We start from the raw sequence: 17,199 nt of genomic DNA, 5'->3' as shown, positions 1-17,199 counted from the left end.
TTCTCCTGGCCAGGGCTTTGCACAATCAATCAGAAGCTCGCGCCGTGTTCCCCCTCTCCTGCTTGCCCATGGGATTGAGATGGAAGCAACAAAACAACGATGGGGACACATTGGTGTGGGAGGAGGTGCAGGTGAAAACCGTGCCAAAGCTGAGACCCATCCAAAGAAAAACCCCGGCCTCCCCTTCGCATCCCAGACCTTTGCCTGGGTTTCGCTGAAAACAAACAAAATAAATAAAAGAGAAGAGGGTCCCCCCTCCACCGGGTGAGCAGCTCAGAGGCAGCAGGTGCAGAACAAGAGCCTGAGGTTGAGTTTGAAGCTCTCCGAGGCTCGGCAGGGAGGGGTGAGCTCGCTAGCCACAAGCCTCCCGCGCAGGCAGCCCTTCGGTTGGGAGCTCCTTCCTTCGCAGGCGAGCACCTTGATCTCGGCTCCCCCCTCTTCTCCTTCTCACCGCTTCAGCCCCGTGCGGTCTCTCGAGAGCAGCACACCTGGCTGCGGGGTGCCTGGTGCCACCAGCTGCCGAAACCACAGCCCGAGCGCCGCCAGCCTTGCCTCTCCCTCGCTCGAGAGGAGGCTGCGTTGCATGAAAACAAGCCCCAGCCGGGCTGTTCTCACTCGAAGCTCTCCTGGCAAACAGGAAGCTACGAGCAGGGGTGGAAGAGCACGTTTAGGGCTCCTGGGTGACAGCGGGGACGTACCCCAGCCACCACCTGCAGGGAAGCGAAAGGAATGCTTTCCAGGTAAACATGCATCTGGCTTTTACCTGGCCAGCTGATACACTGACATCTGTATCCAAAAAGGGGGACGAGCTGAGCTCGTGCATTCCCCTCTCTGAGCTTTGTGTGCAGCAGAAACGTTAAACTGATGCACCATCTGCCCGAGCAGCAGCTCAGGTGCGGGTGGCTGTTGCTGTCGTTGCAGCCAGGGGGAAAAAACTCCCTTTGTGGATTGAGGGTCTGTCCTCCCCTGTGCTGCTCCTTGCACCTCGGATCTCCTCCAGGAGCGTGGATTAAGCCCAGGTGGCTCTCTCCATCCTAACGCCCTCAGCACGATTTGCTGTCACAGCAGACAGCTAACTCTACACCGATGGGAAGGGGACAGGAGCAAGCACGTGCCCAGGGAGATCCAAGACAAAAGCAGTTTTGCAGTGAGAGAGCTCAGCTGTGGAGCTATCTGCTCAGGGAAGGGCTAGAGGGGAAAACAATCAGTTTAAATAAATGGATATTAAATAGTCCACATGCCTCAGGAAACGTGCGCCCAGCAAAGGCCAGGTAGGTTATACCCGTGTAAAAATGCCAGCGCTGATTTAAGAGCAGGAGCCACCCAGATTAACTGCAGCTACAGCTCCTGCTGCTTGTGCATGCTCAGCAGCAACTTTCCTCTGCCTGGCACCAAGAGGTCAGAGCCCTGGATGCTACCAAAACCATTTCTCTTTAATCATGACGTGGCTTTCGGGCTGATGCACGGGCAAAAGGGAAGCTTTCATGAGCAGACTGCTAATGTGGCATCATCTCACCTGGTGCTTTCCTCTCTGACAGCTCCAAAGCGAGCCACGCCGAGGACCAGGAGATGCCACCGCTGGACAGTGCTCTCAGCAGGACTCCTCCACCTTTCCCCAGCTCTACATTTTCACACCAGTCCTCTCCTTCCCTCCCTTGGCACCCAGATTGCACGTTTTGGTGTACATTCATCCATTTTCCACCACTATGGTCCAAGCTTTTCACAAGCAGGTATGCACAGAGACCATGCAAAGGGATCCCTTTACTCAGCACCTGCTCGTTCCTGGTGTTTCATCTATCTGAAGTGATTGGGATCTGTCACAAAAGCTCTCCAAGGGATCCGTGATGGTGATAGCAGAGCAAGCAGCCGTTTGTGTGGGTCTTCTTGCCGAGTCCACCCCGGAGATGCTCCTACCTCTGGCACACCGAGGCCGGGGCCACCATGGGACACGGGGTGGGATGATGGATTAGGAAAGTGGCTGGGAAATTTCTCATACATTTCCTGCAAGGTTTGAAGTCAGGCCCCCCTGTATGACATCCCATCCCTCCTCTTCACAGCTGCTTCTCATTTCCCAGCCATAGCCTTCCTGTTTTGCTGGAACTTTTTTATTATTATTTTATTTTTTTGGAAAGGTGGGGAGGAGGGGGCTGCATTAAACAGCTGCACACAATTCTCCCCTGGCCGTGCCTGCTCCCATCACTATATATAGCCTCAGACAGGCCAAACAAATGGAGCAGGGCTGGGGTTAATAATCACAAAATGGAGTTCAGCTGTCTCTGAACTGTGATTTACTGGGACCAAGGCCAGGCAAGTTCCTCCTCACGCCCTGGCTGTGGAGTTGTCCACAAGGGACCAGCCTTTTCAAAATGGGAAAAATTATTTGAAATGCCTTTTTTTTTTTTTTTTCTTCTTCTTCTTCTTTTTTCTAGCTGAAACTTGAGAAGATGTGAAATGATTCAGGCAGGTCTGCTGCTGGATGAGGTCTCCGGGGAGGTGCTGGTGTGATGCGGAGGGGCACCGTGTGTGCTGACCCACACCTTCTCCGCCCCGAGGAGCTTAGAGCCAGGAGAATGGGTGAGTTCATCCCATCCCTTGTTCTTCACTGGGCCTTTCAGTGCCTGAGAAGTCACTGGTGGCAGCAGCCCAGGAGGCACTCGGTTGGAAATTGTGCTGTGCAGAGGTGTTGGTCCCGCTGTGACCTGCCTGCTGGGCTCAGATCTCCGTTCCCTGTGGTCACACAGCTGCTGTGATAAACCTGCAGAGTGTAGCTGGGGCTGCTTTGTGTGATAATTATTCACAAACAGGATGTGCCAGGGTGCTGTGTTTGCTCTGGAGTCTAGAATGAGAGCCCAAGTGTGAGGAAACATCTAGGTTTTGGGGTCTTGGGCACCCCAATTCTGCCCATTGTGTGTGATGAGCATCCCATAGATCCTGGTCCTCTGAACCAGGAGTATTTTTTCAGCTGCTGTGACTTGCAGAACCAATTCTTCTTCCCCCAAAAAAACAAACCTGCTCCTCTCCTGCCTTCTGTGGCAAGATGTGGCTGCAGGCAGCTCTCCTGCCCCGTGCCTGCGCTGCTGCTCCTCCAGCTTTGAGGCCACTGATCTCCTGCTTTGTGTCCAAGGGAAGAAATATCCAAGCAATGCCCCCAGAGGAGGCATCCTGGGCTTTGCTGGGACCAATACGCATCCATCACCCTCAAAATAAAAGAGGGATAGCACAGAACAAGGCTGAAGCAGCCCACCCAGAGCTGTTTCATTCCTGGACCTAAAACAATCTGCTGTGCAGGTTGCAAGCTTGCAGAAAGCTTGTAGGCTGCCTGTGTGTATGCACAGCATCTTCTGGGAGTGTCCTGGTACATCAGTCCCACATGGAGCCAGTGTTCTCCGTGTATGGCTTTACATTCCTCTTTGCTATCCTACAGTTTGCCAGGAAATTTCCAGAAACTTTGGAATTCTTCTCCATGTGCATCCTTAAATACAGCGGGGCACCCATGGGGCAGCTGCGTGAGGGGGAAGCATTTGCAGGCCATGTGAAGATTTCCCTTTGAGAGCATTGTGTACATAGCTAGGGATTTCACGACCCCTCTGGAATGCGTAGAGGCTCGCTTTTTTCATGATAAAGCCTTGAAGAAGTGCTCTTGGAAAATGCCAGCACAGATTAGAGCGCTGGGGCTTAGCGTTTGCACAACTGCAGAGGATTTCAAAGCAGCAAGGCGTGTGCTTTCCCTCAAAAGATGGGTCATAGCACGGTTTCTGAAAGCTCTGCTCGTTGCTTGCTCCATCCCTGGGTCCTCCCAGGTCTGCTGGATGCCACTTCCCAGCTCCTGGCACAGCACAAACCCATCACCATGCTCGCAGTGCAGGGTCTGTGTGTGCTCAGAGCCCTGTGAGTATGCACATATCACACCTAGCCTACCCCAAAAGCTCTGCCTGGCCACCTTCCTGCTCCCCTTGGCTGCCCATGCTCTTATTTCAGGGCAATTCTGCCCCTGCCAGGAGACTCCAGCTGCTCCGTGCTGAAGAAGCCACCAGGTCCCCAGCCAAGGGGGACACCAGCAGCGGTGGGAGATGCTCCTCCTAGGGTGTGAATGTGCACAAAAATCCTTCTCTCTTATCCAGCAGACTCTCTGCCTGTCCTTTAAGATGGAGGCAGAACTTCTTAGGGACACATCTTATTTTGGGTGGCCATCCTGAGCCTTTCAGGCACCTTCAGGAACCTCTGTGGATCCCCCACTGTGACCACTTCCAGCACTCAGGATGCCACAGCACATTTTTGGGGTTCTCCCATTGGTAGAACAGGAGCTCTCCAGGCTGATCTCCTCTGAAACATGAGGATTTTAATCTTTTACTGTCTTCCTCCTAGGAGACTTCCATCAGCCTTCCTAATTAGACAGAATTGCCTCACTTCCTTAGATATGGAAACGTTATTTGTTAAATAAGGCAGGATCCCTTATCTCTGCCCGGCCTCTGCGCAGCTCTGCTGCTGGCAATTTGCTGGGTGAAAGGAGTCTGCACACCTAACTCTGTGTGGTGCAAATATCCAAGTAGGTAAAAGTTTGGAGCTCGTTACCGAAACGTGGCTCTGAGCTGGGCAGGAGTGGCCCTGTCTGGGGACACTCGATCCCGCGTGGCTGATGGCCAAACTCTCTCCACAACATGTTGTTACCCTGACCACCTCCTTTTCCCTCATGTCTTTCCCCATTATCTTTTTTTTTCTTTTTCTTTTTCTTTTTTTTTTTTTCTTCAGGCTATCAGGTTCTTTTAACCATTGAATACATTGGAAAAAAAATGTTGAATATGAAAGCCATTGAAATATGAATATGAAAACTGTCCAATATGAATTCCACTGTTGCCACTTTGAGGATAAATAAGCAATTTTCCTTGGGCAAATCCTTGGGGTCAATCCAAAAATCCTTGGGACAGCCAAACTGAACCTCTGATGTTGCCTGTTTCCAGTCTCACACCTACCTGCTAGACCAGGATGTGGCTGTAGAGGTGGGCAGAGGTCCACCCTGCTCCCTCTTTGCCACCGACGTCATTCCAGTTGGGATCAAATAATGAAATGTGGTTCTCCTGGTTCCTGTGGTTCTCCTGGCTGCTGGGATTTTCCTTCCCTCGGAGACAAAGCTTGAAGCCGGGTGTCCCCCTTTGGGCCAAATGTCACTGCAGGGGACATGGGTTGGCAGGAATAGCGCTGCCCTCTTCCTCCTTGTGCCACGGGGTCCTTCAAGAGGGGTGAAGGCTGCAAGCCCTTGGGATGCAGCTGGGAATCCCAGGGGGAAGGAGCCACCTCCTGGAAGGACCCAGGCTTGCAAGCACCCAGGAGGGACCGTCCCTTGGCTTTTCCCCAGCATCACACGAACACTTAGCACCTTAGAGTGTGTCTGACTCGGCTTTCCCCAACCAATTCGCTATTTAATCCGTGGGTTGCACTTTTTTTTCCCTAACAGCAGCCGACTTCAGGTTTGAAACTCGTGTGGCTTTTGGTAGGCAGGTCCTTGAAAGCAGGGATGGTTTTGGACAGGGCTGGGATCTATTTGCTGGCTTGCAGCAGGTGTTGAAGGAGCTGAGTCTGTTCACAGCAAAACCCAGCAGCCTCCCGAGCTGATGATCTGCTCTGTGGTTAGTGGCCCTGGAAAATCCTGGGTTTGAAAGGGATAAAATGCATTGCAATAATCGATTTCTAGGAGCAAAAGCCAAGCACAAGCAAACAAGAAAAGTGGTGTTGCTTTTGGCGATTACTTTAACATTGTAAAAAAAAAAAAAAAAAAAAAAAAAAAAGCATTCCTTGTTGGCTGCTGAGCTACCGAGGAAAAAGCTGGCACAGTTTGGGGCTGGAAGTTCAGCTCTTGGGACAAACCTGAGGGTTGTTAGGTGAGGAAATGGTGCTTTTTGACCCCAAAAGCTGGCAGAATGGGTCTGAGAAGCGAGCTTAGGTCTGGGCCCATCCTGAGCCGTGCTGCAGGATGTCTGCATGGCTTAATTTCTCTCTGGCCCTCCGTTTCCCACCTGCTGTATCAGATTCACCGTTTCCCTTGGTTTCTCACTCAATGGAGCCGTTTTTCTTTTCATTTGGGATGGGGAGCCCTGGGGTGATGCCACCCGCACTGGGACCAGCCCGGCACAGCGAGTGGAGCCTGGCAGGACAGCACCTGGAGGGGAGGAAACAAAAGGAAGAAGAGCCGAAATCTCTGCCGGTGACACTTTCTCCCAGCCAACAAACAAAAGTTTTATTAGCTAAACCCTCTCAGATGCTGCATTCCAGCTTGGTAACATTTCGGTAACACATTGCAAACGTTTGACTCATAGAAACTTGGAAGGCTGGAGCCGGGGGAGGGGGAAGAGCGTCACATTCCCATTCCCGGGCAGGGTTTGGTGGTTGGATTTTTTTTTTTTTTTTTTTTTTAAAGAACTGAAACTTCTCTCTGTTTAATGGAAAAAAAAAAAAAAAAAAGTGTTTGAGCCTGACGGCTTTTGCCGGCTCGCATTGTGTTTTCGGCGAGGGGCTGGGGGAGGAGGGCTCGCGCTGCCAAGGGAGGAACCCGGGGCAGCTGAACTCTTTTCTTCTGCAAGTTTTTTTTTCTCCCTCTGTGTTCCCAGGACAGGGTTGGCTTTCTAGGTTTGATAAAGCATTTCCTTCCATTGTCATTCTATACGGCCTCTGGGCCCTTCGCTCAGTCCCTCCCCTTTCGCCTTCCCCTCTCTTTCTCTCTCTCTCTTCCTGAACTTTAGTGAATCTTGAGATATAAAGAAAGCAGCTGCCTCCCCTAAGCACATCTTGAACAATGAGACCTCATCTCCAAGGGCTTTAACTCCTCTGGATGCAAGGACAAAGCCAGGGTGAGTAGCCTGCCGGTGGCTCTGCCGGTGCCGCGGGGCTCCGGTGGGCACTCGCGTCCGTCCCCGCAGTGCCGGGGTCTCTCCTGACCATGAAGGCAAAGAAAAAACAAATCTGATGCCACCAAGAGTGGCCGGGAGCGGGTCTGGTGTCGGGGCTGAAAACCAGCCCATGGGAAGGTGCCAGGGGGGGTCACATCCCCGGGTCAGGGCGCTCGGTTTCGGAGGTGAGGGCTCCACGGCGTGGATGCTGCGGACCTTCCTGCAGCTGCCTGCGTTGCTTCTGCTCTCTGCTGTGTGCAAGCTGCTGGGATTTTTCCTCTTTTAAATGGTGAAGCTGGAAATGGGCCGGAGCACCGGGGAGCTGCTCCGTGCGGGGGACCGGTGACGCGCGGCCGCTGGCTGGGGGCAGGCGCGGGTTGGAGCTGCAGCAGGGCTGGCTGCAGCCTGGTTCTGCCCGAGCGATCTCTTTAGGTTGTTCCCTGCACAAAAAGCAGAGGACGTCTCAGAAGCGACGTGGTTTACGTTTGTTAAGGGAATTCAGGGCAAGGGATGGGGCTGCTGTCTAGTTTGTAATACGGGTCCCCCGGTCTCACCCTCTCAGGAAACTGTAGCTGATGCACGGGGGAGATGATGACAGACACCGAGGCCTATTCCAGATAAATCTTTAAGAGCATCCAAGGGATAGCACAGTGGGAAAAAAAAAAAAAAAATGGAAACCCTGCCATCTCCTCTGGAGCAGCAGCCTGAGCTCCCCAGGACACTCGCTCTGTTTGATGTGCACCAGCACAGCTCTGGGCTCCTGGTGCTTATCCCTGCTCCCTCTGGCAAATAGCTAAAATATGTTCATCTCGTGAGGTTTGCCCTTCAAGGTGCTTGCTCTCTGGGCTCTAATGTGCACCGATGTGCTCTGTGCTCGCTGCTCGTGCAGCCCCCTTCTTGCTTCTGCCATTATGCAAACTTTTCATCCGCTGTTTTGCTTTCAGTGCCTAGGTGACAATGGGAACAAAGGAGCAGGGTCTGTAACTCCAAAGGATGTCTGAGGTCAAAGCGGCCCCTGTCTCATTCCTATCGGCTCCTCTGTTTGCTGAATAACTCGCCATGCATTCCTTACCTTTATGCTCTCAGGGAATTGGGGGGGAAATGCAATGTGCAGAATAAACACAGGTGATGCACGTGGGCTGCAGAGCAGCGTGGGATCTCGCAGTGCAATATGGTCTAAGGACAGCACTGCTGTGTGCATGGGAAATTGTGCACGCTTCAGAGAAGTGTTGCTGTGATATGGCAAATTTCTTGCAGAGGTAACCCTTGGAGCTCGAAAATGCAGAGAGGGAAAATGGGAGCGATGCAGCAGCGGCTGTTTTGGGGAGGGAAGGTGCTGCCAGCAGTTCTGCTGCTTTTCCCTGAAGCCCTCCGCTCCTGCTGTGGGGTCTGTGTGATCGCAGTGGGGTTAAATGGGGCCCTAAGGGCTTGTTTCTAACTTTAGTTACCCGGTGGCAGCTCCGTGATCTGGGTAACAAAGCGATGCTGCAGTGAGAGCGGTGCTGCTGCTGAGAGGGGCCGGGAGCTGCAGCACCAGTGGCCTTGGTGGGAAGTCCTTAGGGCCTTGCTACCAAAGACCCCATAAAAAGGGGAGCGACCACCAGCTTGAGGAGAACAGAGCTTGCAACTAAATCCAGCCCAGATGCTGCTATCTGTGTCTGAGCACCCCCGCATGGAGTTTTTTTTCCCCTTCGTCTCCATCTGTCTCCAGTATCTGCTGTCTGCGCTGAAATATGATTCATAGGAAATAGGATCTTAATCTGGGAAATGCCACTGGGCATCCAAGGTGCTTGGGACCGGGCATGGAAAAGATCAGTCCCCGAAAATCCACAGCGAGCCCCATGCCAAAAGGCCTGAGCCTCAGACAATAAAGCTCCGAGGAGCCTCTTGCAGGTGAGTTTTCCAAATTGCTGCCTGCTGCCCTGGAACAAGGAACGAATGTCTGGGATAACTGCGATTAGGACGGTTTCCAGTGGCTTTCTTGGCCTCCTTCATCCCCTGTACGGGCTCGTCAGGAGGAATCCATCCAAGCGAAGGTGGAGCAGCCCAGCTGGGCGGCTCAGCCTTGGCCGCCTCCGCAGGCGCAGGAGAGGAGGAGGCTCCTCTGGCGACCGCTCAGCCCGGCTGGAAGGGGATATTTGATGCGTGCTCCTAATCTGGAGAAGCTGAATCCTCCTGGTAGGGGCTTTAGAAGCTGCTGATGACTTACACATGGAAGAGAGGGAGAGCAGGGGAGAGACAGCTGATGGAGGGAAATGGAGATTCACAGGGTAAACCTGGGCATGTGCAAACAGCGTGATTTTAAGTCAGAAAACACTGGAAGGCTGCAGCTGAGACCAGGGAAAGTAGGTCAGATGCTGACTGCTGTATCTATTCTAGGAAACCAGCTCTGGCCAGGATTTGGCCACCGTCCTGGGCAGGCAGGAGGACGTGCCCCACTCCTCCCATGGGACCCAACCTGGTTCCTAGGCAGATAACAGCTCTGACCTCTCGGTGGGTTTTAGTCTCATGGGAGTTGAGTTATTTGGAAAACAGGAATGCTATTGCCACTTGGTGTTGATGCAGGGCATATTTGCAATGGGGGTTGTGTTTTAGGAAGCAGTGCTTGGAACAGGCAATAGAAACCTCCTGGTACCATTCGTGGTAGTTGAGAAAACCAGGCATGATTTTGGGTCTAATGATCAAGGAATGATCAAACAAGGTATGAAAACACCTTTATTTCTCACTAAAACAGTATGGTCGGGGACTCAGTATCCAGTTCAGGTAGCTGTTGAAGTATGGCGTGTTCTGATGCTGCAAGCAAGCTGGAGGTTGTCCCGTATGCATATAAAAAGTTCAAAACCTGCCTGGAAATATTCTAGGAGACCTGCAGAAATTGTGGCTTGTGCAAAAATTATCTAGGGAGCCTGTCTAGTGTGTTGTGCAGCAAGTCAGAGTAGGCTAGGTACCTCTTGAGCTTTGCTCTCCTTAAAAATCACATTTCTGGTCCAGTGCAACACCAGATGTTTTCCCTGCATCCCAGAGCAGCTGTGTTTGTGGTGTTCGCCCTTAGATTTTTGCTAAATCCAGCAACTTTGGGCAGCTCTCCGGTGTCTCTGAAAATGGGTTAGGAGCTGTAGGTAGAAATGGCTCAGGAAGAGATGCTAGGTCAGATGGTCACAGGCAGGATTGCTTCATTCCAGGGAGGATCAGGGCCCATCAATAAAAGGGGAACTGTCACGCTCACCTTAAATCCCATTGATAAAGAGTGGGGCAAATTTGGGCTTTAAAGCAGAAAAAAAGGAGATGAAAGGAGCATCCCCAGACTTGAACGTGAGCAGATCTCAGGTCTGCAGCTGGAGGAAACCTCCAGAGCTGTCGTTCAACTGCCTGGGACAGGCATTTTTCCAGCAGGAGCTGATGTGTTAACACAGATGTAGACAAAACCTTCAGATTTAATGGATCTTGTCAGAGGCACGATTACGTTCCCTTGATTTTTCAGGAGGAGATAAGAACTTTACTGCCACTGAAAGTCTTCCCCAGCTCTGTGCCCGCAGTCCCCTCCATAGCAGCCTCCAGGAGCTCCTCTGTGTTCTTGGCACTTGCACAATGAGGAAATTGGCCAGCATTTCCATATTAGCAATCAACTTTCCAGGGATGTTGCATGTATTTTCCAGCCAGGGATGGAACAGCATCAGCAACCCTTTTGTCCGCCAGGCCGGGGCTGCAGTTCTGCATTAGGAAGGACCAGACATTGTTTAAAAGGCTCCGACGAGAACTTTTGGTGCAAGCACCCAGCGAGGCCGTTCCTGCAGCACAGGAGCTCTGTATTCAGACCACGTCCTGCCTCTTGGCTCTTACACCTTGGCACTGGGACTGCCACCAGTGTTACACCAGCAGGCAACTGGGCGCGGGATGGGGGAACTGGTGGGATGCTGGGGCTGCACCCAGGTGTCCTGCTTGATGAAGCATCTTGGTGTGCTAGGGGGAATTGTGGCAAGTTCCCCCCCTCCTGCATTTATGGCCATGTGGTTTTTGGCCACCTCCATGGTGCACTCTTATCAAAATTTCCTTTGGTGTAACTTTGTGCCCATCGCTGCTCTCCTCGACCAGCACCCAGCCGCAGCCTCGTCTCCAGCAGCCCCTCGCCCTTTGTGTCTCTCCTGGACAGACCCAGCCTTGCATTGTGTTGGTGTCCTCAGGAGGATGCACATTAAATACAAATTAACTGGGCGCGGCTGCTTTGTTAGGAAGTTTTTTCCCCAGCACAAATAGAATCAGCGAGCAGGAAACAGGTAAACTTTATTTTTATATTTTTTTTTCTAACAAACCAGGTGGATGAAGCAAAAAGTCTTGCCTGAGATGCAAGCACCTGGCAAATTTGTGATGGCTGCACCTGGTGGTTTTAATAGCACCAGACAAACTGCTAAACAATAGGTTTGTGTGGTGGCCACACAGGAAGACCCCTGTGGCTGCACGCATTTCCCCCCCCCCTCCTTGAAATTTGCTGCCCTTTGCGGGGCCGGCGGTGGCTCTGGAATTGTTATTCCATCAGCCTGTGGTTGGATCCAGCTTGCTGCTGCCTTGGCATCTTCGGAGTGCAAAATGCACCGAGGAAAAACCCTCTGCGTCCTGCTCCGTGCTGTGTCTGGCAGAGACGAGGGGCTGCAAAACCCATCCCGAGCTTTGCAGCGCAGCGAGTGCATTGGGAGGAGGGCAACAGTGTGGTGGAGATGGAGACTGGAAATCCACCAGGTCCTCGTGGTGTTGCTGTGAGCCTGAACCCCTGTCCCTGTGTCCCCCTCTGGTCCCCAGCACGCTCAGATGACGCCGTGGCTCCCCCCGGTCACTGCTCGCCCTCCTTTGTTCCCAAACCATATTTCTCCCCACGTCACCGAAGCGCCGTGGAAAAGCTCTGCCTTTTAGGCACGACGTCCTGCGGCAGCCCCGGCCTCTTTGTTTCTTTTCTTGTGCGCTCGGTTTCATGCTGGGCGAGCGGTTTTCTTTTTCCAGCCCGGCCGGCTTTGGAGCATCGGACATGTGCAGAATGAGAAATGCTGGAGCCTCAGGGCTCAGCCAGGGCTGGACGGACGGACACCGGGCTGGACAGACGGATGCAGGGCTGGAGGCTGTGTGAGCAGGTATTTGGCCTTAAAGGGGAGGAAAAGGCTCATCTGGGGGAAGGAGCACAAGCCAGAGCACCGCTTAGAAGGGAGCAGAGGCTTTCCAGAGATGGATTTTGACTCGGAGACATCCTGAGGCTTTGGGTTTGAAGCGAAACTATTTCCTCCACCTCGCCGTGCCCGTGCTTGAAATCTGGGAAACGGCACGTGTTCAGCCTTGGTCATTCATTCGGCGAGACCCCAAACCCATAACTCAGTCGCTAAATACCGCGGCAGACTCCGCTCCCCCGGCCCAGCCGCTGCCTGAGCGCTGGCGACGCACACGGGGACGGGCAGGACCTGGCTGCTGAATCCTGCTGACTTCTCAGATCAGTCTCCTGGCGGTGATTTGTCCAGACAAAAGGTTTTCATCAAGCTGGAAAAACACTGCAAGATCCCTGGGCGCTTCACAGCACTCGGCATCCTCCGGCCCCTTTGCTGGAGGTGAAAGCCTGAAATGATGAGAGGCTCAAGATCATATTGCTCTGCAACTCCCAGGAATGATTTATAGAGCAGGGATTACAAATCCTGCTCTGTTCAGATGTTATAAGAAAGGATCTCTATTCCCATATCCTGAATTAATTATATTTAAGACAAGCAATTTTGCATTAGAACAAAAAAAAAATCTCTGCAGCAGTTGGGGAGGGAAATATTCCTATATAAGAAACTAAATCTCAAAACAAAACCGAGGCAAGCAGACACCAGATGTAGAGACCAAACACTGGGAGCTGGCTGAAAGCCACCCCAAGTCGCAGGAGCTGGCTCCTGGGCAGGGTGAAGGTGCCCAAATTTCTGCCCCTCTCCTGGCTTTGTGGTTCCAGCAGCCCCCAGAGCCCACAGAAGGCACAGAGCTACTGCTGCTGTCCTTGTGCAAGCACTTCTCCAGCTTGTCTTCAGAGAAATGAAGGCAAAGCAGGTTTATTTTTATTATTATTATTATTATTTTTTAGAGAAGTTGGGATCCTGCCTCAGCCGCAGCACCGGACGCTGCGGATGCGCGGGGCTGGGACCAGGCACAGCTTCACCAAACCCTGGCACTGGGGACGTCACCGGAGGTCACCTCTGTCCCTTCCCTGCTCCTGGGATGGCCGCAGCCACCCGGGGCCATGGCCAAGAGGTCACCAAATCCCCGCTGCCTCCTGCACACGCAGCGCCGGGAGCGTCACCGCGCGGGGAAGAGGATGAGGGCCTTTTTCAAGGTTACAAGCTTCTTATTTTTGGACGCTTTCCCCCCCCCACCCCTGGAGCTGACCCAGGCTGCGAGCTGCTGAAGTTTTTTAGGCCCTTTGTTTGTTTAATTGAAGCGCTGTTTGTTTTTGATCACAGGCATTAGATAGGCACTTCCTCTGCAGGCAGGAAGCAGTGATTTCCTGTTAATTCGCCGGCCAACTCTCACTGCGCAGGAAACCTCGCTCTGCTGAGTGTTCACTTTTCGTGCAGCGTTTTTGGAAGGGCTCTCGTGTTGTTGTTTTGTTTTCTCTTCCCCCTCGCCCCCGTCCACGAGCGGTGCCGGTGCTGTTGGGTCTCCGTAGGAAGGATGTGCGGAGCCAGCCCTGAGCCAACGCGCGCGGGGCTGAGCGCGCCGGGTGGTGCCGTTTGCCCGAGGTGTTTCCATTTTGGCTGCTGCAAGGTCCAAAATGCAGGAAAGACGGTGTCACAGCACTGCCTTCATGCCCCTGCTGAGCCTCCTGCTGCTCGCCCTGCTTGGTTTTGATGGTATTTGATGACAGCTTTGTGCTTGTATGGACAGCACAAGCCGGCCTCCCCCTGCCTTTTGGCCCCGCTTGGTGTCCGAGCACCCGGCTCCCCTCCGTGTGCCTCGTGTGGCGTGGGTTTTTCAGGATGCTATTTGCTATGGAGGAGGGTGGGTTTGTACCAAAACCACTGGCTGTCATGTGAAGAGTTAAAGCAGAGAGCTGGATCGAACCCTGGGGGGTTTGCAGGCTCCTTTGCTTGCTGGGCTAAAGGGATTTTTACGCAGGGCAGTGCTCAGAGGACGAAGCAGGTGAATTTTATTACCAAGTGCCAGTTAAATCAGTGGGAGAGTGCTGCTTTTGGTGTCTCCACCTTGATGTGTGCTCCTCAGCAGCTTTGTGAGCAGCAGCTCATTGCTCATTCCCTCCTTGGCTACAGCTGCGTGCCCAGCTCAGTCCCACAGAGCGTCGGGGCTGGGGTTGGAGCTGATGCTTCACACCTAGAGAAGTGTTTTTGAGGGAGAAAAGAGGTTATTAGGCTTTTCTGCTCTACCAGGGACAGGTGGAACAGGGGTTCCTTGGCAGCTCAGCGCACAGGGGAGTGTTTTTACCCCGTGTCTTTGTCCTGGTGGCATCTATCGGGGCGCTAACCCAGCCAGAAAAACTGGAAAAAAAAAAGCCCTGGAGGGGGAAGCAACCTGGGGCTTTTAAGCTGGTGCCCAGGGTGAAGGCAGAAAGCCTGCCCGAGGCTCCAAGCAGAGTAGAGGCGGATGTTTTCCACCACTAAATCCAAGGAAAAAATGGCTCCAAGGGGTTCCTGTGAAGAGTCGAGGGTGATCAAATGCCTCCCAGCTGAGCTTCTGTTGCCTTTGGAGGGGCTGGGACGCAGCGAGCAGAGCAAAAGAGCTTCAGGCGTGCTGGCCCCAGAAGCCAGCCAGCAGTTTTCCTGAAGCCATTAAAAACCATCCTGGAATCAACAATCACCAAAGGCCTCGCAGACGGTGTGGGGGCTTTGGAAAGGAAACATCAGGTGTTGTCCTGCGGTGGGGACGGGATGCCGCTGGTAAAGGCAGCCTTTGTTCAGGCAGGAATTACAACCAGACTCTTCTCTCCCACACCGTGCAGGAGAGGAGGTGTTTCCCCGAGGGAAAGCTGCGAGCTTTACCCTGGGATCCTCCAAAACCAGGCTGGAGAAAGCACACCGTGTCCTGCCCCGGCCACAGGGACAGCCCGGATGCGCTCCCCCCATGGCGCTGAGCGTGCAATGCTCCTCCGGAGACCTGAAGCTGCCAGCAGCTTTGCCAGCTCCAGCTTCCCTGCCTGCTTCATGTGGCCTGATTGTGGTGTCCCTGCTCTAGCGCAAGCCCATCTCCACCCCAAGAGGTTTTTTCCCCATTCATTTTGCCCCATGCACGCTGCCCAGCCCCGCAGCAAGCGGCGGCGGCGAGCAGGTTCAGCAGCACACTCATCTGGGGATGTGCTGGAAAATAAAAAAAATTGGAGCCTTTTGGTTTTGCATACCCCATCCGGGGGCACGGGCATGGAAAGTGCCGGCGTGACACATCAGCACTCTTGTTTTGGTCGCACTTTGCTCGATAACTTGCCAATGCCACAGTCAAATCACCCCGGTAAACAAGAGCACGAGCCAGCTCAGACCCAGAGCCGCGGCTGGCGCCGACACCTTCCCGAGCCCCGGGGGAACTGCAGGTTCCCTCCTTGCAGTGGGTGTCGGAGGGTTAAAAATAGCCTCCAGATTTCGGTTAGTAAATGCGGAGGCAGGGAGCAGAGCGCTGTTTATCAATGCCAGGGTTTCCCCTGAGACGCTGAAATGAGTCAGATAAGAGATGGGCACAGCCGTGCACCCGCCGGGTCCTGGGGAGCTCTGTGCCGAGGCGCCTGCGAAGCCGAGGTCCCTGGGGACGTGCGGTTTGGCTCGGGCTCCCAGCAGATTCGGGGGGCTTTGCAGCATCCTGCCCTTGGACCCTCTGGAAAACCTCGAGCTCTGCCATCAATCTGCCAAGCCTCGGCTGCAGCAGAGTGATTTGCTAACCTGGCGCGATTCCTAGCTGGGTTTTGAGCTCACGCAGAGGGGTGGCAGGGCAGGGACAGGCATTTGGGATGGCACGGGCGTCCCAAAGGGACCCACAGATGGCTGCCAGGTGCCAGCCTCTGCTGAGGTTTCTGGCACTGGTGAGACTGGGTGAAGAGCAACCTCCCGGGACACATCTGCAGGCGTTGCTCCAACCTTTTCAGCGCGTGCAATAAAATTGCTTCTGCTGTGGGGGTCGCGCAAGCCGAGCTCTGTAGTGCCTGGATTTTAGAGAAGCCCAGGGGAGGATCTCACTGTCCGTGATGTTGCATTGCTGACGCTCGAGACCTTTCCAGCAGCTGCAGCGAGGAGAGCTCCATCCCTGGGAGCAGCACGGTGCCATTGCTGCTGCTTGCTGGAGGGGAAACAGAGGGTTGGGGGCATGGTGTGGTGGGGAGGGCTCCCCAGTGAGGCTGCTGTGGCTCCTCTTTGGCCCCACTAAAAATTAGGACAGGCATTTCAGTGCCTTCCTGCCCTGCCCGTGTGCTGCAATAACCGTGGTGGTGGTGGCACGGCAGGTCCTGCTGGGGTAGGCACGACCCAGGGGGGTCTGCGGAGCTTGGGGTTGGTGCGTGGCTGCCCCTGTGCATCACCCAGCGATGCCCCAACGGGCCGTGCCTTTACACCCCGTGCCATCACCCCATCTCTTGACAGCAATCCAGGCATCAGATCGTGTTTTTAGGGGGTTACAGGCTCATCTTGGCCACAGCCCCCCGTTTCTGTCACCCTCTGCCTGGTGCCAGCCTCCCTGGGGCGATGCAGACCCCGTGGGACACACGTTTGGGGTCACCTCGGGCTGGGTGTTGTGCACAGGGGCAGCAGCACGCAAAGTGGCGAATCGCTCCGTTGTAGGGTTTCTGAGGTTGCCTTGGCAGATGCCTCGGCTCAGCCCCACAGGGAGGGAGGATGGGGCTGAAACCATCCCCCATTTCCAGCCTGTCCCCTCTTACGCCCCACATCCCCCCCAGCATCCCATCCCTGCGCACCCCCAGTAATACATCTTCACGTGAGGATGCTGCCGGGATTCGGGAACCCTTTTCCCATGATGAAAGCATTTTGGAGGAGGGACGGAGCCGGACCCCGTGCCAGCAGCCCCCCAGGGTGCAGGATCTGGGCCGTGCCCGGGCTGTGCTGGGGGCTGAGTTAATCGAGGGCATTTTTTCACAGCCGATGCCTCGCTCGTGGAAGCGGCGGCGGCTTCCTGTTTGACTCACACCTGACAGCCCTGCTGAATAAGTCGGGGCCTCTCGCGCTTGCAGCAACTGAATGGGGCTGTTTACAATTAGAGAACATGGGATTCCCAGAAAGAGGCTCAGACCGGACATCCTGAAGCGAAATACCCCAGGCGTCACCGGCTAAAAATAACCGGAGCAGAACAGTCACCAAACAACCAG

At 54.0% G+C, this 17,199-nt stretch overlaps 1 protein-coding gene across 1 annotated transcript in view; it reads left to right on the top strand.

Annotated features, from left to right (window-relative positions):
- The first annotated feature begins 6,499 nt into the window (after positions 1–6,499).
- The window catches only part of HDAC7 (histone deacetylase 7), a 69,924-nt gene continuing 59,224 nt past the window's right edge, over positions 6,500–17,199 (top strand). Inside the window, exon 1 of the mRNA XM_068663652.1 lies at positions 6,500–6,842. Within this exon, the coding sequence (XP_068519753.1) occupies positions 6,824–6,842 (19 nt within the window). The 5' untranslated portion in view covers positions 6,500–6,823. The remainder of the gene's footprint in view (positions 6,843–17,199) is intronic.

This window comes from Anas acuta, chromosome 29, assembly GCF_963932015.1.
Source record: "Anas acuta chromosome 29, bAnaAcu1.1, whole genome shotgun sequence".
Lineage (NCBI taxonomy): Eukaryota > Metazoa > Chordata > Aves > Anseriformes > Anatidae > Anas > Anas acuta.
Note: the sequence above shows the minus strand (reverse complement) of the source record. Positions and strands in the feature narration are given on the sequence as shown.